The 23630-nt window shown below is 50.3% G+C and overlaps 1 protein-coding gene across 2 annotated transcripts in view; it reads right to left on the bottom strand.

Annotated features, from left to right (window-relative positions):
- The window catches only part of LOXL2 (lysyl oxidase like 2), a 38319-nt gene that overhangs the window by 3666 nt on the left and 11023 nt on the right, over positions 1–23630 (bottom strand). The window contains exons 1-11 of one of the 2 annotated variants that reach the window (XM_015297316.3): positions 21091–21344; positions 17128–17339; positions 12375–12597; positions 10280–10463; positions 7580–7731; positions 7278–7445; positions 4866–5031; positions 3987–4230; positions 1847–1962; positions 1389–1525; positions 669–780 (exon numbers count right to left, since the gene is read on the bottom strand). In XM_015297316.3, coding sequence (XP_015152802.1) covers positions 669–780; positions 1389–1525; positions 1847–1962; positions 3987–4230; positions 4866–5031; positions 7278–7445; positions 7580–7731; positions 10280–10463; positions 12375–12597; positions 17128–17336 — 1711 coding nt within the window. In that variant the 5' untranslated portion in view covers positions 17337–17339; positions 21091–21344. Of the gene's footprint in view, positions 1–668; positions 781–1388; positions 1526–1846; positions 1963–3986; positions 4231–4865; positions 5032–7277; positions 7446–7579; positions 7732–10279; positions 10464–12374; positions 12598–17127; positions 17340–21090; positions 21345–23630 lie in introns of those variants that run through there. The other variant, NM_001305168.2, reaches the window with a different exon arrangement.

Genomic DNA, 23630 nt, shown 5'->3' with positions numbered 1-23630 from the left:
GGGCGTTGCACAACCAGCATACAGGGGCTCAAAGCAAGTGCTAGAAGAGCAAGGTAGCTCATGGCTAATTGATTTAAGCATTAATTAAGCCTTGCCATATTTGGAACAGCCAAAGAGTTTTGGGTCTAATCTGTGTCCGTGGGAGACTTGGCTACAACCTGCCCTCAGTTTTCTGCCAACCTTTGTTGGCTATCAGGGCTGTGCAATGGTCTCCATGAGGGTGATGCTAAGTGGGTGCTCTGTTTTGCTCTTAAACAGGGCCGTGTGCTCACTTTTTGCTAGTTGGGAGGAAAAAACTAAGCACATTTTTTAGTAAAAAGTATTTTCAGGCTCGGCTGGAGAGCTCATCCACCACTTCAGTGCTCTTTGTCCAACTGCAGTGGGTTTGGCTTTTCGAACTAGGTCACAGGCTGTAATACGAGACGAGTATTTTCTTCAGGAAAGCAACAAACTAATAACAAAAATCAGTAAAAACATTCCTCGAGGAGCTTCAGCCAACCATGGAAACTGGCTTTGCCATGGGCTTTACTTGGAAGTTGACAGGCAGTTGCTGTTGAGTTACTGTCCACGTTAAAAGTGGTTCAGCTTAGCCTGCGACTCCCATTTTTAGATGGATCTGATGATTCTTAAGGCACGTTGAAAGGAGTTGGGCTGTGCTGTTTTCTCACCTGTGTGGCAGTTGTACATCCAGATGCGCTGCCCGTCGTACCGACTCCGGCATTTCATCACGTTGTTGGAGTAGTCAGATTCAGCCACTTCATAGTTGGGGTTGATGACGACCTTGGGAGTGATGGAGAAACGCAGGGTAGAGTTAATTGGAGGTGAATGGGTGTGAGAGCCGTCAGCGGGAGGCAGGGTCAGGTTGAGAGCATGATCATGGTTGGACTGTATGATCTTAATGGTCTTTTCCAACTTGAAGGAGTCTGTGACTGTAACTCACTTAGGAAGCAGACAGAGGCTCCTTAATTAAAACCAGATCAAGATCACACCTTCGCCCGTGCACCAAAATATACCCTCAAACACCTCTCCATTTCACACCATAGCAGTGAAGACAAAAATAATGCCTCCTCCCTTCGCTCCTCTGCAGCTCCGGGCTGTTTTTAGAACCAAAGAATTTCCCCCCACCTCCTTCCCCTTGCACAAAGCAGACGGCGGGCACAGAACTCATGCAAACACCCCAAGAATAGCACTTCATCCAAACCCAAGCAAAGCAAGCATTGCTTACAGACAACCTCAGAGCTTTGTCCAAGACAACGCCTTGCATCCTATGTCAGCTATCTGTGTTATTGGCATTAGCTGCACATGGATGGTGGAGGACTACCCAATATTGGCTGCATGTGGGTTACTTAAGACTGGCATCCCTACTGGATAAACCCCTTCCCCCATACCTGGAAGAGGTAATCTCCTGGTGGGACGTCGGTGATGTCGATCCATTGGCAGTCAATGTCGTGTCGGTACACATCCCAGCAGCCAACAGTGATCCCTTGTTCCCCAAAATTGGCACATTCGTACTGTTTTTGCACATCTGAAGGAGTTGAAAGCACAGTGTTGGGTTCTCAGACCGTGTCAGGGGAGGGGTGGGTTGTTTTCTAGCTCCCATGGGTAGCAATAAGCTACACAGGCACACAGTTCAACACTGCTTTGCTTAACACCTTGTATTGAAATGGAGGTACCAGTAACACACATGGGAGGAGCTGCCACCTCTGCTGTGTCCTCACCCAGAGGCTTAATGGGAATGAGAACATGCACACTTTGTATGTAAGGAAGAAGCTGAGGTCTGGCAGCCTCAACACACGGGGTCTGTAGGCTTCCTCTTACACCATAGAGAATAAGGGGACAGGCATACCTGCTTCACATTCGGTGTCTTCCAGACAGAAGCTGGCTTTGTGTCCTTCAGCTACTTTGGTTCCATTGAGGTTCAGTAGGTCATAGTGGGTGAAGACCTCCATGCTGTGGTAATGCCTGCAAGACACGGTGAATTCATTAAGGGAAGCAGCTCTTTAATTACTGCCCCTCGGGGGCTGCGTGGGGGAATAGAAACAATGCAAAGTGCTTGGGACCAGAAGGAGCAGAACAAGAGAAACCACAGCCAGGAAACCTTCCTCTGGGCACCATCCTATGTGGCACCGTGTGCTGGCTCCCAGCCCAGGGCTGGTTCGCATAGCAGGTGCTGGAGCAGTTCCAGGGAGAGCCTTCATCGGATCACACACTGCTTTGCAATGGCAGCAGCAGCAGCAGCAGCCAGACTGTCATTTCGAGTGCACTGTCATCACTACGACGAGAAGCATTTCAGATGCTTCGTACCAGCAGGCTGTAAGCAGCACAGGGTGTACTCAGATTATCAACCTATTTTCCATTTTCTTCCCCCTCCTCAAAACGAATGACAGGTGGAAGCATCTTCTCAGCACTCACTTCATGGGGAGCTAAACAACGTGACAGCTGGCATCACACACCTTCCATCCCATAGCTTGAAACGGGGAGGTGTTAGCATCAACTCAACCTGGGCTGCACTGCCAGCAGGAATGCAGCAGAGAGAGCACACAAGATGGGCTGTAGACCCATAATTAGCAAGGTTAGGCCCGTAATTAGGAAAGTCAGACCCCCTGCAGGGCTTGGGTGATGCTGACCTGTTCCTTCCACTTGTTCTGTGCCACAATGCTGGTTCAGCAGAACGCTGAACCTGCGCTGAGGTCAATGGGAGGAAGCAAGGTGCAACATGGGGTCAAGGCTGGTGACACTCCACACGATCCCAGCCTTGGGACAGGGAGAGAACCCACAGCACTTGTTGGGAACAGGAGGTCCTGAAACCCTGAGACACACCATAGCCCATCTGTGTGGCTCGGGAGTGAGGCAGTGCCCACACAGTTCAATGCCAACCCAAATTCAGCAGCGCTGAGCACAAGGCACAGCTCATCCCCTTCCCAGCTGTAAAAATAACTGTGGCTCAAAGCTTCCAGCCCATAGTATTGCAGCACACGTTTCTGCAGAAAAAAAAAAGGGGGCAAGGCTGGAAGGGGAAGAAATGTTTCCTCTAGAGATTAGGTTTTGTTTTACCTCCTTTCCTCTAAAACCAGAAAAACCCAAACCCACCACGTGCCAAAAGTCGATCCCCTCTCACTCCCTGCTATGGTCTTTCCCATTTCTGTTCTGCTCCCACATCAAAAGGCTCCTGAACAGAAGCTCCCAGTGATGGGGTGAGGCAACAGGGAGAGAAGGGACGTTTCCAAGCTGTTGACTTGTGAGCTGTCTCCTTTGGCAGCCTCTGATAGAAGTTTGAGGTCTCCAGTCTGACTCACTTTCTGAAGTATGTCTGAATCACTCAAAGAGGTGTTTACATTCTGCTGTTTACAGACTGGAAAGATTGAAGAGGAATTGAATTCATCCTCCTCCATATAAACAGAATCCAGTTCTGAGCACACAGATGGCTCTTGGCCTCTCCCCAAACTCACCTCACTTATGCAGTCTCCCAAATTGCTCCCAAAGCCTCCTTTACCCACCCCATGATGTGCTCAGCTCCTTGCAGAACCCATACATACCCCCTCCCAAGGCCAGAGCAGAAGCAGAGGTACTGCACCCACTGCAACCCAGGAGGGTTTCCTCCTCCTGAAACTGCCATCTCCTGTTTGTTTTGGGCTCTCTGCTGCTGAGGCTTTAGCAGCACACATCACAAAAGCAACCTGGCTGCAAGGTGTGTGCCAACACGTGCCCCATCTGAAGCTCTGCAGCACTGTGACGCTGATGCAGTGCTACCTCCATCCCCCTTTGCTCACACACTGCTTCTAGAAGGGTGCAAAACATGAGAATTTGCTGCTCTGTGCAGCACAAATCTTACAGCAGGGGCAGAACAAGAGCTGTGCACTGAGTTTCTCAGCTCCCAGATTAGAGGGAAACCAACCTTATTCCAACCCATCACTGCAGGACTAACAGCATCTGCTCAGTTCCCACTCCCCACGGTTGGTTTGGCCAATGGACCCAACAGCACTCACCGATGGCAGTCATGCCAGACCCAAGCGTGGCGACCATTTTTGGGGCGGAAATCTGACTGCCCATTGTTGTGGATCTGGGAGGAGAAGCGGAGCAGGCGGCGGTACCCGGAGGTGACGGAGGTGTTGACGGCAGAGCTGGCCAAGCAGTTCTCCTCCTGTGCACACTGCAGCATGAACATGGGGCGGTCCTCCAGGTAGGCAGTCTGCTCCACCAGTTCGGCATTGAGCACCAGGTCAGGGGCAGCTGGTGGGAGGGAAGTGGTGAATAAGCTGATGGACTCCTAAAGCACGCCACAGTTTTGCTAGAGATGGGTCCAGCCCTTTCTTTGGTCAGCCCCATCCCTCTGTTGAGGCAGGTCCTTTTCTCCATGACAGCGTCTCAGGGCAAATACAACAAAATGAACTGAAGCCTGGGTTAGGGTGGTGAGGCACTGATATGGAGCCCAGAGAGCTTGTGGATGTCCTATACTTTGACGTGCTCAAGGTCAGGCTGGATGGGACTCTGGGCAACCTGGCCTGGTGGGAGGCAACCCGTCCATGGCAGGGGGTGGCGCTGGATGGGCTTTAAGGACCCTTCCAACCCAACCGTTCAATGATTCTATCATTTTTAAGGATCCTTCCACCCCATTCCATTCTATGCTTCTATGATCTTTAAGGACCCTTCCACCCCAACCCATCCTATGCTTCTGTGATCTTTAAGGACCCTTCCACCCCAACCCATCCTATGCTTCTATGATCTTTAAGGACCCTTCCACCCCACCCAACTATTCTGTGATTCTATTGTCTTTCAGGACCCTTCCAACCCAACCCACTCTATGATTCTGTCATCTTTAAGATCCCTTCCAACCCAACCCAACCTGTGATTTTATGGCAACTCACTCTCCGAGCAGGACACGCCAGCACCAAAGCGACCTCCTCCTCTAGGACAGGAGACGTCAGCTCCATCATGACGACAGTGGGCCAGGGACATCTCCGTCCCCGAGCACTTGACCCCACTCATGACCACGCTGTCAGCACTGACATCTCCATGCCAGTACCAGGTTTCCTGGGCAGGGGGATAGAAAGAGGCATTTATACACCATTTGATGGGCTGCTGGGGGAACATGCATGTATACTTGTGAATAACTTGTGTCCTCCCTCCAGGAACACCAATGCACGAGCATGCAGATTTGTTTGGTGTCCTCTTTTAAGGGATTGGGGTTCCTGGTGGAGCTGTTGGTATGTGTCAGTGCAGAGGAATGGAGGCAGGATGCTGCTGGTCAGCATCTCTCACCTTCTCAAAACCTTCTGTAGCCCCATTGAAACTGCAATGGCAAAGTGTGGGCGAAGGGAAGGGAAGAAAGAAGAAAAAGAATTCTGGTCCTTGCGTTAGTGTCCAAACTGGAAACGTTTCTAGGAAAAGAGAACCCATCTGCACCATTGCTTCCATTGCAACAGGCTGTTTGTTAACCCTGTTAGCAACACTCTGCACACAGGGCTGCCCTGTTCCACACAGTGTAGCTTTATGCTCTCAGAGCTGGTGCAGCCGGGGTATGCATAAGAGCCTTTTCTGTTCTAAATACCAACAGTCTCAGCTAAAGGAAAAAATGTCTTGTTTCTCACTGGACTCTCAGGGCTGTGTCAACAGAGCTGGAAAGGCCAGCATTGAAGGGACGTGGCTATCCGCAGCTCTTGTGCTCTGCTTGGCAGCTGTGCAAGCAGTCAGCTGGAGGAACCAGCTTGCAGCAAAGCTCCAGCCTCCTCCCTCCTAAGGCATCAGACCCCACATTCCCTCTCTGGCCATGAGCAACACTTAAAACCGGTGTCAACCTGCTTGCTCAGGAGCCTGGTATGTCCTCCTGGCATCCTGGCTTGCTCAGAAGCTCAGTGGATTGAACACGGCACCAAAATGCTGGAGGGTGGCACAGCCTCTGCTCCCCAGGAGGAGATGCTCTGTGCTGCTTTTTGCTCTGTGCCCAAGTTCTGGATTTCTGGCAATTGTCTGGGGGAAAATAGTTTTCCTTCCATCTATGAAAGCACGCTTGAATTTTATTTACTCAGTGGCAGTGTGAGCCACGTTTTCCCCAAAGCTACATTCTCAGGGACCACTTTGCAAGAGAACAGCTCCAGCAAGGGGGGGCTGCTTTCCCAGAGAGAAGCCAACTCCTTTGATAGCCCCAAATCCATTGTGCCAACATCAAGAACTGCAATAAAGGCTCAGAGGTTCTGCATTTCCTTGCGAAAGCTGCCTGCCCTTATGATCCTTGAGGGGTGCATCAATTCAGGAGCATGTCTTGCACCGGGATGATTGGTCTGTATCCTTTACTGGGGTGGGAAGATTCTGTTCCCCTGCATGCAGCCCATTTCTGTGGCTGCTGCTCGCTTTCCTACCAGCCAGCACAGCAGGCTGCTGCTCCCTGTGCCAAGGAGCTTTGCTGGGAAAGAACACTTCATTCCTCTGTGGTTGTCCCAAACTTGTTAGCTGATGGCTTTTATCCCTTTTAAGTGTTGTTCTTGGTCATGCATGAGGAGGGAGGCTTAAGGGCATTTGTCATCAGAGAAGCAAATGCTACCAAAAACCCAGAGGGCTAGCGTGCATCTGCACCACGTGCTGCACTGATAAGTTACTGCAGGAGCAAAATGCGATTGTTTTCCAGTGATTTGACACCAGGAGGAAATTGGCTTCCGACTTCACTCAGCTCAGATCCCAGTTTGACCCAGGGAGGAACAAGGATCAGGTTGGATATTAAGGAAAATTTCTTCTCTGAAAGTGTGGTCAGGCATTGGCACAGGCTGCCCAGGGAGGTAGTGAGGTCACCATCCCTGGAGGTGTCCAAGAGCTATGGAGATGTGGCACTGAGGGACGCCGTCAGTGGGGATGAGTTGGGGTTGGACTGGGGGATCTCGGAGGTCTTTACCATCCTTAATGATTCCATGGTTCTATTTCAGGACATGGTGGAGATGGGTCAATAATTGGACTTGGTGATTGTAGAGGTCTTCTCCAACCTTAATGATTCTATGGGCGTGATGGGGATGGGTTAGAGTTGGTGATCTTAGAGGTCTTCTCCCACCTGAATGATTCCATGGTTCTATTTCGGGACATGGTGGTGATGGGTCAATAATTAGACTTGGTGATCGTAGAGGTCTTCTCCAACCTTAATGATTCTATGAGTGGGCATGGTGGGGATGGGCTGACATTTGGACTTGATGATCTTGAAGACCTTTAAAAGCCGTTCCCAACCATAATGATTCTACGATTCTACCCAACCTCACCCATGCCACCGCAAGGAATACACTCTTATGGGGACCCACCTGGAAGGCATGGCTGGCAAAGCCCAGCCCCAGCTGCCTGCACACCACCATGGCCTCCACGGTGCTCCATCCCTGGCTGCAGACCGTGCCCCAACGCAGCGTGCCATTGCGTTCCGCCAGCACCTCCACCCGGCCCTCGTATGGGTTGCGACCACCAACCAGGCGCAGCTGTAGGGCAAAAAAAACCAAAACCCATCAGTAAAGGTCACTGCAAACAGAGGTGGTGCAGCAGCTGGGCAAGGATTACAGGTTGGCTTTGAGGCTAAAAACTTCAGGAATTTAAACTTCTGGGCTTCTCTCACCTGGTTCTGGAAACCCATCGCGGGAACGTTGCATCTCACAGCAGCATCTTCCTCGTGGTTACAGCCCTGCGACTCCATGTTGAACTTGCAGTCTGTGAGGGATTTCTCAAATCCTGTACAGTCGATTTCGTTTAGATGGATTGGACCCATGCCTTCGGGAGGGGGGAGAAAACAAGGTCATATCTTCTGCCCGTGCTACTGGGGGGTGGAGAACTATCCAATAACTGTTTACTAATACTTTGCAGACCTCTAGCATTCAAAACACGGTGATCCTGAAAAAAAATCCCAGTCATTTCTTGTAATAATAAAAAGAGCTGCAAGATTACCATTATTAATTTTACCATTTTACATTCTTTCCAGTAGTCTCTAGGAGCCACATGCTGCAGGAAAAGCCAAGTTTCCACTGTTACATAATTTACAAACTTCAGCTGGAGGAATTCGCAAATTATGGCCTTTTGGCTGGGTTTGTGTGACAGAAATCTGTTCTTGGTCAAAACCTGACATTTAAATGCAACATAGATACATTCACTGGGACAGCAAAATGGAGCCATGTGGGGATGTGCAAGAGGTCGGTGGAACACTTTGGGGCAAGCAACTGTGACAACACTGGTAACAAGAAAGGAAGGAAGTCATTGACTTCTGTTATTGCAGAAAATGGTGCCAAGGTACTGGGAGCAGAAATCGGAAAGGAATAATTGGTTCCATCCTTATAAAGTGACAGTGCACAACTGTCACTTTCAAACAGACCCAGAAGGAAGAGAAGGTGCATGAGAGGGTATTAATCCTATAGAGCTCCTATGTCCTGATTCCAAACTGAGCCCAGATCTATTTGGAAAGAGATTTTGGGGTAATAAATCAGATTTTTTTGATCACAAAACAAACAAAGCCTTTTCCTGAAGCCCATGTAAATCAGTTCCCATAATCGCTGATGGACACACATGGACAAGGAAGGAACGTCTGTGCGTCGGTGATGGCCACCATCACCCACTTCCAACAGCCAGAGGGAGCTGACCAACACCACACACATAAATTAGGGTCCAGCTCAGGGCACTGAAACGACACCCACTGTCCCAGGGGGTCACCCGGAGTTGCCCAAAGGAAGATGGTGGCAGCTCCACTGCCTGCATCCCACCAGCACTGCCTCACCGTGAGCCACTGGGTGCCCACCTCTCTGCAGAGGAACATGTTAGCCAACTCCAAGCCTGCCCCTTTTATCCTTCAAAGCAAAGGGCTGGCTCTGGAAGGCAGGAAAAGATAATTGGTTTGCTGATGGGAGGTGGGATCCTTCGTTCAAAAACCCCTTTCTGTTGCCAGTTGGAGCCTTCCCAACCGCATGGCAGCCAGCACACCTGGGACTCAGATCCCTCACCCTGCGTGACAGCTTAACGACATGCTTGGTGAACCCCTCACCTCCACAGACTGCAGCACAAGGACTGGGAAAATGCAACAACAACAACAAGAAGAGCTCTCCATCATATTTCTGCAGATGTGTGGCGCGCACATCTGGTTTTCTGTTGCTCTCATTAAAATCCAGTTAGTGGTCTACAGCTGGAAACAGCAACACTGCTCTGCAAGCAGTTCTGTAGGAGGAATGGTGACGACCAGAATTGGAGGGTGATGCACCAAGAATGCAGCACGCATCCAGCCTCACATTCTACCCTGACAAAGCCATACTGAGGAGATGACTAAGCCGGAGGGCAAGGCCACAGCTCTGCATTTCCCCCATGCCATTAGCAGAATGCCCCCATGCCCCCATGCCTTTAGCAGAAGAATAGGATTAGGGCTGTATACCCAACAAACACATTCACCCACTGCTTGGGCTTTTACCCTGGGTTCTCTTAAGGACATTGCAGTGCACAGCACATTCAGATCACTGGACCAAGCACCTTGCTTTCAGAACTAGATCCCTTTGTCTTAATTGAGATTGCTATACACCAACTACACACACGTTACAGTCAGCCCATCCCTGTGTGATTCACCTTGCACATCCCAATGCAACATTGTTGGGTTTTTGTTTGTTTGTTTTGCAAATCCGACAGATATGTCTCATTTTAAAGCTCTCCTTGTCTTGCACTTTCCTTTCTCCAAGCCACACTGGTCTGAAGAAATACCACCTACTCATTGTGTCTGACTATGAAGGGTTGGGTTTGGTGTCATTGTCTGTAGGGTTTACATGATGGCAATCATCACTTGGTTTGAGAGGGCAAACATTAGGCTTCGAGTTGCCATTTACCAGAGTTTGGGATTTGAACCAACTCCCAGCTACAGGAAATTCAAACCCAAGCTGGCTCAGAGTTGTGCAAACAGCCCTCCTATTTTTAGCAGGCTAAATTAAGGTTCTGGACTTAAATTGGAGAGTGTCTGAGGTCTATGTCCAAGACCCACTTTTGCCAGGAACCTTCTAGTAATGTGCATCTGGTGAACTTGCAAAGAGACTTTGAGTGCAACGGATGCGATAACGAAGAAGTAATTGTTGGAACAGCTGCTTGAGGGGAAGGTTAAACTCATCGGCACCAGAATTCTTTCAAGGAATCCTGAATGCCTCCCTAAGGCACAGCCTCAGGAGGCTTATTAAGAGGAGAGAAGAAATCCTTGGCACCCAAAGCAAACATCCCACTGAAAACACACCGCTCTGGATCATGAAGGGGTTCTCAGAGGAGGACGGGACACGGAGGGTCCCCAGAGCTCCCCTGCCCTTACCTTGCCCCAGTCTTGCCCCCGTTATTGCCTCCTTGGCGCTGCCGAAGCCCAGCTCCCGGCACACCACGCTGGCCGACACCAGGTTCCAGTTGTCATCGCACACTGTGCCCCACTCCCCATTCTTCAGCACTTCCACTCGGCCTTCGCCGGTGTTGGCTCCTCCTTTCAGCCTCACCAGAGGTTGCTGGAAGAGATGGATGGAAGAGACACTTCAGTTCTCCTTGCACGTGCAAAAGAACTCAAAAGCAGACCTTGAATAGAAAGCAATTAAGCATCTCAGTTGAAGGCAAATTTTCGTATTACGAGATAAATCATAGAATCAGTAAGGCTGGAAAAAAACACTGAGGTCTTCAAGTCCAACCATCAACCCATCACCCCTATGGACATAGAATCACGGAACCATTAAGGTTGGAAAAGACCTCTAAAATCACCAAGTCCAATCATTACCCCATTCCCACCATGCCCTTAGAATCATAGTCTTTGAAGTTGGAAGAGACCACTAAGATCATCAAGTCCAATCAATTCCAACCATCAACCCATCAGCACCACGAGATGAAGTGGTGGTCATCTCCCTAAGATGAAATTAGTTGCATTAATTAGTTAACGGCCAGTTGTTTGCTGCTTCCCTACCAAGCAACCAGCCCGTTGCAAGTCCCATTCTTACAATAACTCTTCTTTCTGAAAATGTTGGCAGCTTGGATCAAAGACACCCGAGAGCACATTGCTGCAGCTTAGAATAGGTGCCCATGGGGATCTACCAGCCTTGATACCCAATGCCCACTGGAGCGGTAAAAAAAACATATCTATAAATCCAGAAATGCTTGATTATGCTGAATATTTTAAGAATTTTAGGAAGTTTGAGAGACTACATCAATGAAAGGTTGAGTTAATGTCTTCCCTGGGCAGCCTGACCTGGTGGTTGGCAACCCTGCCCATGGAGGGTGGTTGGAGCTCAGTGACCTTTAAGGTCCCCACCAACCTAAGCCTCTCTATGCTACGATTCTATGACACTTAATCCCCACACATAACACAGAAAACAAAAGACACCACTCAAGGATCGAGGACCCCCTTTTTGGGGTCAACAGGAGCTTTGCAGCAGTCTCGCAGTCCCACCCTCCCAACGGGATGGAGGTGCTCCATCCCAGTGCCAAGCAGAGCAGCCCTCCATCTGCTGCGGCACCCGAGAGATGTGGTGTGAGCTGTGTGGGAACACCACGTGAAGAGCCTGAGAGCATTGAAACCATTACTTTTAAAGCTGGAAGCATACACAGCTCTCCAGGCTTGGGGTCATGCAAAGGATATCCAAAGCCAACACAAAGGCTTAAGGAATTACTTGGCAGCGTGCATGGCTCAGAAGATTAGTAATGATTTACAAGACCTTTCACCCTCAAGACCTAAATCCTTATGGCTCCTACTACAGCGGGATTTTGGGGTGCTGTCTGGGGTCTTCTGAGCACCAAGAGAAAACCCACTCCTACAGCCACAGTGATACAGGGCTGGGGAATGCAGGCTATCATCGAGATCCACAATGCAAAAATACCAGCCCAGTATTAAGGGCCTGCAGCTCTGCGATCACCCCCTAAAGGTGCACATACCTTACAGACAGAGGATTTCCTTCGGCATCAACCTAAAACATGTTTGTTATTCTTTCCCATTCGGTCACCCCACTGACGCTGAGAGCAGCCGACTCCAGGCTTGTTTTCTAACAGCCTTTTGCATAGCTGAGGATTTTTATGCTATGCTCAGCCTTCTTTGCTAGACTAAACAAACACAGCTCTCCCGACCTCTCCTGCAGGTTTTCCCTCCTTCTCAGGGCACTTCTTTGCAGAAAACACGAGAGTAGTGGAAATACAACCTCACTTCCATTGGATCTCTACAGGAAACAGAACTCAGCGGCATTTAATTGACTGCAAAACAGCAAAGCGCAGCAGCAATGGGCACGCATTCAATTGGCTGGAGTAGAACAGCTCCAACAGAAACGTGACAAATTTATTTGCTTACTACTTGAGCTGCCCTTCCAAGCCTGGCACCGCGTCCTTGCGAGGACGGCACGGTGCAGAGCTCTCCTGGCTTTTCCTTCCTGCTCCCTTCTCACCTCCTGCCTGAAGGCTTTTCGGAAGCCACTGTGGCTGCTGGGGGCAAAGGCACGGCCAGGGACACAGCTGGCCACTGCGGGCATCCCGTTGTCACACGTTGCATTCTTCTCCGTGTCCACGTTGAGGTGGTTGCCCAGTTTGCAGCTGGAGATGTGCGCCTCGTTCCCAGTGCAGTCCATGGAGTAAGCCCAGTAATGCTGCTTCCTTCTGCTGGCAAACATCCTGAAAGAAACCAAAGGGGAGAGGAATAGAAGAGCCAGAATGCAGAGGAGCTGCACCCATGGAGCTACGTTTGGGAAAAGAACGTCCTGTAATTAAATGGATGGAGCATGGGTGGATGGGGCAGGGATGGAGGGCTGCTCCATTCACACTCGCAATGACCCTCTGTTATGTTGTCACTCAAGAATCCATAGGTCTATTAACTCAAAAGGCAGAGTGCTAACACGTCCCCCCCAGAAACCCCTCCCAGAATGAGCTGCTCCCTTTGCTGGACGTCCCCTATCAGCTGCAGAGTGCTACGGCTCTCCCACTTCTCAGAACTGCACTGTTAACCACCGTGAGCCTGAAAGCAATATCTGAGAGGGAGAGCAATCTCCTCACTGACATGTTTGCAGCAGATGAGCTTGGCAGCAGTTCCTGCTTCTTGCTCCCAAACTGGAGCTGCTCCAGGGACTGCTAAGGGGAAGGGGCACGTGTGATAAATGGGAAAATAAAGCATCCCTGATTCATCCGAGCTGCAGTCAGACAACTGCATCAGGGCTAAAAGAGTCAGCAAATTGGAAATGTGGGTCAGGGCACTGCTGAAAGGGAAATGTGAGAAGCTGAAGGAGCTAAGGTGCTGGGAGCCAACGCCTCGCTGGGATCTGACGTGGCTCAGCTGGATCCCTGTGCTGCTCCTTGCTCCAGGATTAGCTGTGACCAGTGGCAGAGCACAGTGCAAGGAGAGACAACAGCAGTGCTGATCAGTGGGTGGGATGGAGAGCTTGGCCAGGATCTGGTAAAGAAACCACGGAGCATTTTCTAGTTTGGTTGCTTGAAACCAAACTGGTGACTGCCAGGTTGTCCCAGGTGATGCTCTTCGGTGGTCCCATGCAAACCACCTTATGCCACCGTGGATCTTCTTCCCTTCCACTCATAAGGCTCTGCTGATGAGCCCAGCAGCTGTCCAGGCTCAGAGTCACCAGCTAATCCTGCTTGGAGCCCCATTTCTCTGTGCTGGAGCTAGGGCCAAGTACAGGCAGGCTGGAGGCAGAGAGGCAATTGCACCACATGATGGGGAGACCACAGAGCCCTGGGGCAGACATTAGGGTTATAGGCAGATTTTACTCACTGGAGAACATCTGCAAGAGCCTCACGCAGTGACTTTGCTCCTCTGGCTCTGCTTCACCATTCTGTGCAGTGGAAGTGAGAACCAAGAGGAGTGTTCTCACCAAGGGACCCCCCCACACACACATGCAGTGAGCTCTGAACTCCGAAGCAGACAAGAAAAACGGCCTGTCTTAGAGAAGTAACTCCGGGGATGCCTTAGAATAGCAAACAATGACCTCATCCTGGAAACTTTACGAGGCACAAACATCTGGTTGGTGTTAGCAGCCCCTGGTAAGCTGGGGAGAAAGAACCAGAGAAGCCCCACCTCACTTCCCCAGAATGGATATGTGAAAAAAGCAGAACGCAGATGATCTCTGCAAACAGAAACTCGGGGCATTCTTGCTATTTAGCACAGAAAGGGTGCAGCCCACCTCTCGCTGGCCTTGGTGCAAGCCAAGCACAACGCTGCTCAGATCAGAGGGGGTGAGCGAGCAGTCGTGCTGAGTTAGGCCAATTTGAGGTCATGCTGGAACCCAAAGGACGTCAGAAGAGATAGATCTTCACTGCGTAAGCTTGAAAAAAAAAAGCCATAGGTTAAGTCTGAGGGCTGTGGGAAGCATCACAGGGCATGGCTTTGTAAGAACGTGTCAGAGAGGACAAGGAGAGCGGAGAGCAAATCACACATGTGCTGGGAAAGTCACCCATGGCACACTGAATGGCAGCTGGAGAGTTCCTCTCCAAAGGGCCCTGACCTTTTCCTGAAGCCCTCAGGACTCCGGCTTTGCTGGAGAGAATCCAAACCATGGGGATTTCTACTGCAAGCCCCACGCAAGTGACCAGACATACAATGCAGACTGATTAAACTGGGAGATGCTACTCAGGCAGACACTGAACAAAGTGTCTTGGAACTGCTGAGCTCTTCCCTCCACCCTTTTGGCCAATCATGGGCAAACCATCTACCCTTTGGTGACCCATGGGCAAACCATTCATCTTTTGGCCACCCGTGGGCAAACCATCCACCCTTTGGCCACCCGTGGGCAAACCATCCATCTTTTGGCCAATCGTGGGCAAACCATCCACCTTTGGCCACCCATGGTCAAACCATCCACCCTTTGGTAACATATGGGCAAACCAACCACCCTTTGGCCAACCATGGGCAAACCATCCACCCTTTGGCCACCCATGGTCAAACCACCCACCCTTTGGCCACCCATGGGCAAACCATCCATTTTATGGCCATCCATGGGCAAACCATCCACCTTTTGGCCACATATGGGCAAACCATCCACCCTTTGGCCATCCATGGGCAAACCATCCACCTTTTGGCCAATCATGGGCAAACCATCCACCTTTTGTCCACATATGGGCAAACCATCCACCTTTTGTCCACATATGGGCAAACCATCCACCCTTTGGCCATCCATGGTCAAACAGCCCATTCTTTTGGCCACATCATCCACTCCTTGACTGCTCTTGGACAAAAGCTGTAGGAGAACATCAGGAAGGCATTGGGCCCATTCCTCTGCCTTAGACATATCAGCTCACAAGCTCGCGCTGTCCCTGTCAGCAGGATGCATTTAATGCTGCTCAGAGCAGGGCTTGGAGGAGGAGTTCACAAACAGCTCTTATATAAAACCGCTTTGAAGCGCAAACAGGAACATGGAAACGACATTGAAGATTTGTTTCATTTCCCAACATAAATCGCGCTGTCAACTGCAGAGCCTGAGTTACATTCAGGAATAAAACCCTGGCACGGTGACAGCAATGAACTAACTTGTTTTCTTTCAAGCAAGATCCATCTGCACATCATTTCACCTCCCACCATTGCACAGCGGCGGAGCTGAGGACCGGCGAGCTCAGCTCACCAATGCGGGTGGTGTTGGTCTTCATTACAACGAAGCAGAACACGTTGTTTCAGTAGCAGAGGTGCACAAGGCTGGTGGTTAGCATTGCATATTCATAACTCCAGCTCCAGTGAATGGGATTTTCAGTGCTGCTGAAGAACCGTGCCTCAGCTTTTCCATCTCTGCATGTGCTATTGCAAGGGACAGGACAATTACCACGCATCCTTTTACTTAAGGCAGATGGCTCCTGCTGCTAAAGTTAATGCTTTTCTTGGAAATGCCGTAACTGAGAAGCAGGAAAAAATCTGCTTTGTTTTACTAGAAGTGTTCCGTCCTCCTGTCCTGGTGCAGGGAATGGGAATCTCAGGTCTGAGTTTGCTGCACTGATGGGAGCAAGCGTTCCTCTGGATAACAACTGCCTGCTGGCAATTATCAGCTCACTGCTTGCCTTCCTGGGATGCCCAAGAGCAGAGCTCCACCTGAGTTATTCACTTTATATTCTTCCTGCTGCTACATGGCTTTACGCTCTCCCAACCCAAAGACCTCTTCCACCGATTACGGTCTTTCTAATGAAGTCAATGAGACATGGCCAGCTGGTTCCAGGGGGAGCTTTCAGAAATAGCAATGCAGAGGCCAAACAGAACAGGAAAACCACAGCTCCTGCCTGGAGAGCATTCTTCCCCCTCACTGGCTGACACTTTCCCACTCCTAGGTCACAAAGCAGAGGGAAAAATGAGGCAGAATTGAGCTTAAACTATTTTGCATCTGCTCTGGGGCGTTATTCCTAGGGAACAGCATAGGAAGAGCTATGTCTGTGATGAAGGATGGTGACAAAGAGCATTGACAGCAGCAAAAGAGCAAAGCTCCCAGCTTTCAGGGTGGAGAAACACAGCCTGAACTGCTCAGCCTGCGGCTCTCAAGGACACACAATGCTCTCCCTGGGGATCACCATTTCCTCCCCTCATTTTAAAGCAATCGAGAAATATGAGATAAATACACAGATATGAAACGGCACTGAAATCACAACTGCCCTAAATTGGAGAGCAGCTGCTTAATGGGGGCAAGCATGTCACGGGTGGGCAAGACCAGGACTGAGGAACATGGGCAACATAGGCAATACAGCCAACAAAAGCCATCTTTGTTCCAAGGTTCTCCCAATGGAGCCCTCAGCACCAGACCGGATCCTACAGCCTTCTGCAGAGAGATGGGAGCTCACAGCTAATGGGTCTACTGGGCTTGCTCGCGTCCGCCCAACCCCTGCACACAACAGAGGACCTGAACCCATTGCTAATGGGAGAACTGACTGCCCCATAGGTGCAAACAGAGAGATGCACGGGGCTGAATGACCAAATCTCCTACTGCAGGAGCTACCAGCTACTAACAGCGATACCATCTCTTGGCTGAGGAGCAGACCATCCCCCTGCCCACCCAAGGAAATGCCTGACGCCTCAAATATTTTCACAGAAGGAAAACCTGATCTGAAGGAACGAAGCAGCCGGAGCTTTTTCTGCCTCGAGGTCTCTAGTGCCATTGGACAACATGGGCTTTCTGAACGAGGCCCCAAGTGGTCAAACAAATGCACGCAGAGCTCTGCCCTTACTTGTAGACCTTGGTGTTGTATTTCCTCTCGCTCGGAAACCCAAACATGCCACAGACGACTCGGGAATTCTTCATGGTCCAGTGCTTGTCGCAGATCTGCTTCCAGGTCCCTTCATCTTTCACCTCCACGTAACCCTCCGTGACGGGCACCCGCTTGCGATAGGTGGCGAGGATGGGCCGGATCCTGATGTCCTCCACCTGAATGTTCATGTTCTGTGAGTGGAAAAGAAAGAGGAGTGATGCTGGCTTGCAAGGAAGCCGCTGGGGAAAGGGGACCTGCTGTGCTTGGAGTGATGAGGGCTGCACAGAGGGAAGGGCTGTTTGGGAAAAGATGCCTGGCGGCATCTTTGTTCATGGAGGTGCCCAAGGGATGTGAAGATGTGGCACTGAGGGGCATGGTGGGGATGGGCTGGGGTTGGACTTGGGGATCTTAGTAGTCTTTTCCAGCCCTGATGGTTCTATGGGCATGGTGGGTTGGGGTTGGACTAGGTGATCTTACAGGTCTTTCCCAGCCTTGATGGTTCTATGGGCATGGTGGGTTGGGGTTGGACTTCAGGATCTTGGAGGTCTTTTCCAACCTGAATGACTCTATAATTTTATTCCATGAAGCACTGACACAGGGTGTTCAGAGAGGTGGTGGACACCCCATCCCTGCAGACACCCAAACTCAGGCTGATAGGGCTCTGAGCACCTCATTGAGCTGTGGGTGTCCCTGTTCATTGCAGGGGGGGGTGGACCAGATGGCCTTTAAGGGTCCCTTCCAATTCAACCCATTCAATGAAAACAGTGAAGCAAACAAACCTTTCTGTCTCGTGCGATTCCTTCCTCCATCCTTCAAGAGGATATATGCACACACACATACATATGTGAATGAATGGCTATGTAATAAATCTCCGTTAAATCCATTGAAAGTGCTGATTTCAGAAGCAGTGACCTCACTACATGTATAGGTTTTGGCCACTACTGGAGCGAGCCGAGCTCACTTTGGTGGGGCTGATTACTGGCACGGAGCACTGGCAGGAGACCGAGTTGGGGGGTCCCTCTGGGCACCCATCCCCACGCTGTTGGTGCGGAGACCCCCATTTCTGCAAGCCGAGCTCCTCCTGCAGCAGATGAGTCAGGGAGGTCGAATGGATTTTGCATTTGGAGCCTACGTGAGGATGCTGCAGAAACCTCTCAGGGACCTGAGCCCAAAGCGAAGACCGACTGGAAAATATTTGCTGTGGCAAGCAATTACAAAGGAGCTACTGAAAACTTTATAGCTTGCTTCCAGGAGAGCTTTTCTTGCCGAAAATATACGAAGCCACGTGGTTTTGCACAGGGTTACATCAGACCTGAGGAATCCTGCCCTCCCCTCCATCACTTGGAAAAGGAGAGGGCCCAAGGCTTTAAAGAGACACAGCCTCTGCGGGTGGCATGCAGGTATTTGGGGTGGGGGGAGCACTGCAGGGCTGATGCAGCTCTGAGAATCCCACGTGGCACATCCATCCCCCTGCACTGATGGGAATCACAGCCTTGGGCAAATTGAAACCAATTGCAGGGAGAGGCTGGGCCTTGCTCCCAGCCTTGGGCAAACCTTAATATACATATATTATTGCCTGCGTTTACCACTGGACTGATATCTCCTTTTCACCTCCAGCCGCAGGAATTCAGCCCTGCACAACTGGAGCATCCATGGGACAACCCGTGGTGACTCTGCACAACCATCTGTCCCCAAAAGGATGAACACAGTGGGTTGACAGCTCAGGCTTAGGTCTGGAAAGCTCCTACAGCCCTTGAGAGGAAAGTAAACGGCGCAACAACATCCAAATTTTGCCACATCTGAGGCATTCAGGTGTTCAAACAAAGGGTCCCATGCAGGAACCCACTGGCACATCTGCAAAGCACGTACTAAACGAACCGAAACACTCAGAACAAAGTGTGGTATCACCTCCATATCAGGAATGATGCTCTGAGATGCACACGTGTCTTGCAAAGAAGCTGCATGGTGGCACTGCTCCATGCGCTTCATGCAGAACAACTTTCCAGATGTGAAACATCTGCCTGGTGCTTCCGCAGCGGAATCGTTACCCTGTGTTGCTCTCATTAGTCATCGTTAAGCCATTACTGCTCCCACTGCTGCAGCAGAAGTCTTCACCAAGATGAATGCTCCCCTTACTGCAGAGGGTGACAGGGCTGAAAAGCCTCCAAGATATATGCAGTGCTCAGAAGAAGGGAGGAAGGAAAGATGCTCAGCAGGTTGAGCAACGAGATGCAGAGGGATCAAAGTGCTTCTGCAGTGACCCTAAAGCAGGAATTGCATCCAAGCAGCAGCAAAACCTCCAGCACTGAGTGCCCCTTTCTGCTCACAAACAGATCTGAGCACAGGACTTCTGGTACAGCAAGTTGGACTTGATGGTCCCAATGGGTCCCTTCCAGCTTAGGGCATTCTGTGACTCCATGAGCTCCAGGCTTTGCTCTGGGTCTGAACGAACAGCAAAACATCCAGGAGGAGAGTTCAGCGTGCTGCTGACCTTGGATTTATGTTGGAAGAATAAAGAACGATGGATCAAAGTAAGCACTCCTTCCTCCTGCAGCATACTAAGAGCTTCCTCCCAACGGTTCTTTACAGGCTCGAATGGTTTCCTTTCTCTGCACTGGGAGTATTCAGTAATGCAAGCACAGGCAGGTTGTATTTTATTCCCAACACCAATGCATACAGCAGAGGGACTGATGGTGAAAACAGACTCCACATCCAAATCAGAACAAACAACATTTAATAGCTGGAGCAGATGCTTTCAGACAGCTCTGTGCACGCTTTCTGTACACGTGGAGACAAGGGCTTGCAACAAGAGCTCGTGTTAACGAGGAAACCTCTGTCTGAAAGCTCTGCTGGTTCTGATCTGCCAGCTATTGAGGCAGACCTGTAAACCCTCTGATGATCTCCAAGCAGCTATCAGACGAGCAGCTGTGCTGCAACCATAAGGCAGAGCCTGCAGCAGTATTTCAGGAGCCAGACAGCCATCCAGCTAACAGCAATCCTACCTCTAGGAAACACAGCAGGAAGCCCAAAAGCATTTATCTCCTGCTTGCATTAAGCCTCCAGAAGGCAAAACTGTTTTGGGTCCTTCCCCCTTCCTCCTGCTCCTCTCTGTTATGAAACCCATGAACTTCAGCTTCAGAAAACAGGGGATAGCAAGAGGAAAAGGGGTTGGTCCTGAGCTTTCGCAAAGGGATTTCTGGCTCAGGATGCTTTTGCATGAGCCTCAGCTGCTTTGGTTTCATCCCTCTGAACCGAACGCATCTCCTGATTGCAAAAACCCACACTGCTTTCATTACATTTCCTTCCACCTTTTGCCATCTGTTCCTATGGGAAGGACCACCCCCCCCTTCCCAGGCTCAGTGACACCTTTCTCCCTGCAGCAGCCCCAGAGATGCCCAGCAATGGTTATACACAGTTACGTGTATGATTTAAGCAAAGCAATGAGCCTGAGCGCTACCTCTGTCCCTGGATAGTCCATACTCACTGCCTTCCTGCTTTCACAAAGCTCTCTCTTCACATACATGGGAATGAGAGGAATCTGTTTGGACTTAAACATCTGGAGCTGTGCCTCTGAGTCACCACTGAGGTCCCAGCTGCTAAATAAACACAGCGAGGGAGATGCTGCAAGGCTGAACAGGCTGTACAGGGCAGGCAGCAGCCCTGGGAGCATTGCATTGCACTGGGCCACGAGTACTTTTTGTTCCGAGGTTTGCACAGAGCAAAAGGGTGAGAGATGAGTGTGCAATGCAGGATTAGGCTCCAGGAGCAGATTCAGTGCAGATCATAAATGACAAAGCTGAGGTCTTTGCTAAACTGTGCACAATGCAAAGCAGGCTAAGGAAGGCTAACAAAGGGCAGCAGAGGCAAGGGCTGGATGGCAAGCACCAGAAACCCCTACACACACATTAAAATTACAGTAGTGAAGAAACACAGAGGGCTTACCTCAATGGCTTAATTAACATTTGACTTGAGCTGTCTCCAGAAGAGATGCTGAGGTGCTCTCTGGGCAAACATCAGCATTTATGTTGCACACAGGTGTGTGCTTAGAGGGGCAAACATTTACGTGAGGGGGAAAGAGCTTAAAGCCTGTTGACAGAAACAGGTAAACAAACAGTGGGGTTTCATACGGGGCTGGTCTCAGGTGGTGGGAGCAGATCCTCGTGGCATAGAGAGAGCATCCATTGATTTGCATGGTGATGTAACAGAAGAGTTCTATTTGTGCCAGGCCATAAGCAATATCATAGAACAGTAGGATCGTTAAGATTGGAAAAGAACATTAGGGTCATCAAGTCCAACCCAATCCATACCCATCATGGTCATAAAGGTTGGAAAAGACATCTGAAATCACCGAGTCCAACCCAATCCATACCCACCATGGTCATAAAAGGTTGGAAAAGACCTCCGGGATCACCAAGTCCAACCCTAACCCATCCCACCATGGTCAAAAAGGGTGATCTCAGAGGTCTTTTCTAATAAGACCAACCCAATCCATATCCACCATGGTCATAAAGGTTGGAAAAGACCCCTAAGATCACCAAGTCCAACCCCAACCCATCCCACCATGGTCATAAAGGTTGGAAAAGACCCCTAAGATCACCAAGTCCAACCCCAGCCCATCCCAGCATGCCCACTGACCATGTCCCTGTCCCTAGCCTTGCACTTAGCAGCAGCACACAGAGGCATTCTATACAACCTCATCCCCAGAGCCCAGCTGGGTTGGTTACGAACCCCAGACAATATAACTCAACTCATTTCCAAGCTGGCACAGCCGGGCCCTTTGAGCCACCGGGCTTTGAAGTGAGATTTTTCTGCTCCCAGAAAGGAAAAGGAGGACAGGAATAGCAGCACAGCCTGCTGTGCTCCACCAGCCCTCGTCTGCCCACTGTCTGCTCCCAGGTACCGCATCTATTTGGGAACACCGTGGCTGCAGCTTTTCGATATATTTAGAGCACGTCCTATTTGCAGCCTGGATGTGTGTGCACGGAGAGGAAGAGGACGGACAACAAATATTTTGCTAAGGATGTTTTGGGGGATGGCTTAAAAAAAAAAATATGCATTTATTAAAGAAACATATTCAAGGCAGAGCTGGCTGCTGTGGTCTTAGCAGTGCTGTCACAGGTGGGTTTGTGTGTCTTTGGACAACGCACTGCTCTCATCCATCTCCCCGCTCCCTTCCTGCACTCTGTGGGGCTTTCAGGTGTGTCATCCCCATAAGCATCCCCTGCCCCGTCTACAGAGCAGCTGTAGAGCTGGACCTGGAGACACCGTTGTGAACAAAGCAGGTGCTGTGCTCTGCCCTCCCGTTGTATTCCCAAGTCATGCAATAACTCACAGATGTGAGCACAAGCATGCAAACCTGGGAGCTTTTACTCCAAGAAATACAAGCTAAGTCAACTCCCCGTGTTATTCCAACTATAATTTGCCCACATGGTGTTGGATGAGCTGATGCCTGCATGGAGGAGCACAGGTCCAGCATCAGTCTCCTCCTGCCCCTATGGCTGTGAGCAGCGTTTACACTCACAGTAAAACAAGGCTAAGCCACATGCCTTGCTCTCTCCATAAATGAGAAGCTGTCTGCGTGTTCAGTCTACACATTTTAGAGAGGAGGGGGAAAAGCAGCTCTGAAATGCTCTGTGTCATTGCCCCAGGTTGCATCGAGCAAGCACTGCTGCAAGTGGGCACTGGGCTGATCCCACTCTGTGCATCCACCACCCTCCAAGAAATGACCCCCTGAACAAGGCTAGAAGCTGCAGCAGCTGCTGGAAGTATCAAGCACAAAGAATGGGGCTTTGCCCTTCAGCAAGAGGCTGATGGGTTCGTTTCAGAGCTGCCCTGAGCTCGGTCCTGTCAAACCTCTTCCTGTCCATCTGCTGCCTCCGTGTCTCAGATCTCCCACCACTGCATAGAACTGAGGGAGCAGAAATGGAAAGGCTCAGGAACAGGAAGAGGTGTGATGTAATCCTCCAAGCATGAGCTGCGATGGGAAAAGATCCGGCTGAGCATACATACGCACATATATATTTAAGCCAAGTTGCTTCTGCTGATGGAAAGTTTCATCCTATACCACTTATCTACAGCATTTCCAAACTGGGGAATGGAGGCATGCCTAACATCCAATAAAAATAAGCTCTGCTCAAGGGCTCTCGTTTTGCTTTTAAGAGCGTGCAAACCTTCTGCCTGTCGGAAGTGGGGCCAGATTTGAGCAAACATCAGTTTGCACAGCCCCTCCGAGCTGGAGCCGAGTCAGAATGAAGTCAGACATTGCCTTATAGCTGCTGGCTTTCCCCATTAAACCTTGGCAGCCCCACAGAAAGTAGCACTGAAGGGCTTGGAGTCAATTTCCAAATGATGAATTTAAGACGAGTGCAATGGCACTTGCTTGGTGATGGGTTGTCCGTGCTGCCCAGAGCATGCATTTCCCAGGAAGGCAGAGCAGTAGTGCTGCTCCCACCAAATGCATCGATGCATCACCTATTGTCGCA

Source organism: Gallus gallus, chromosome 22 (assembly GCF_016699485.2).
Source record: "Gallus gallus isolate bGalGal1 chromosome 22, bGalGal1.mat.broiler.GRCg7b, whole genome shotgun sequence".
In the NCBI taxonomy this organism is placed as follows: Eukaryota; Metazoa; Chordata; class Aves; order Galliformes; family Phasianidae; genus Gallus; species Gallus gallus.
This window is presented reverse-complemented; position numbering and strand designations above follow the sequence as displayed.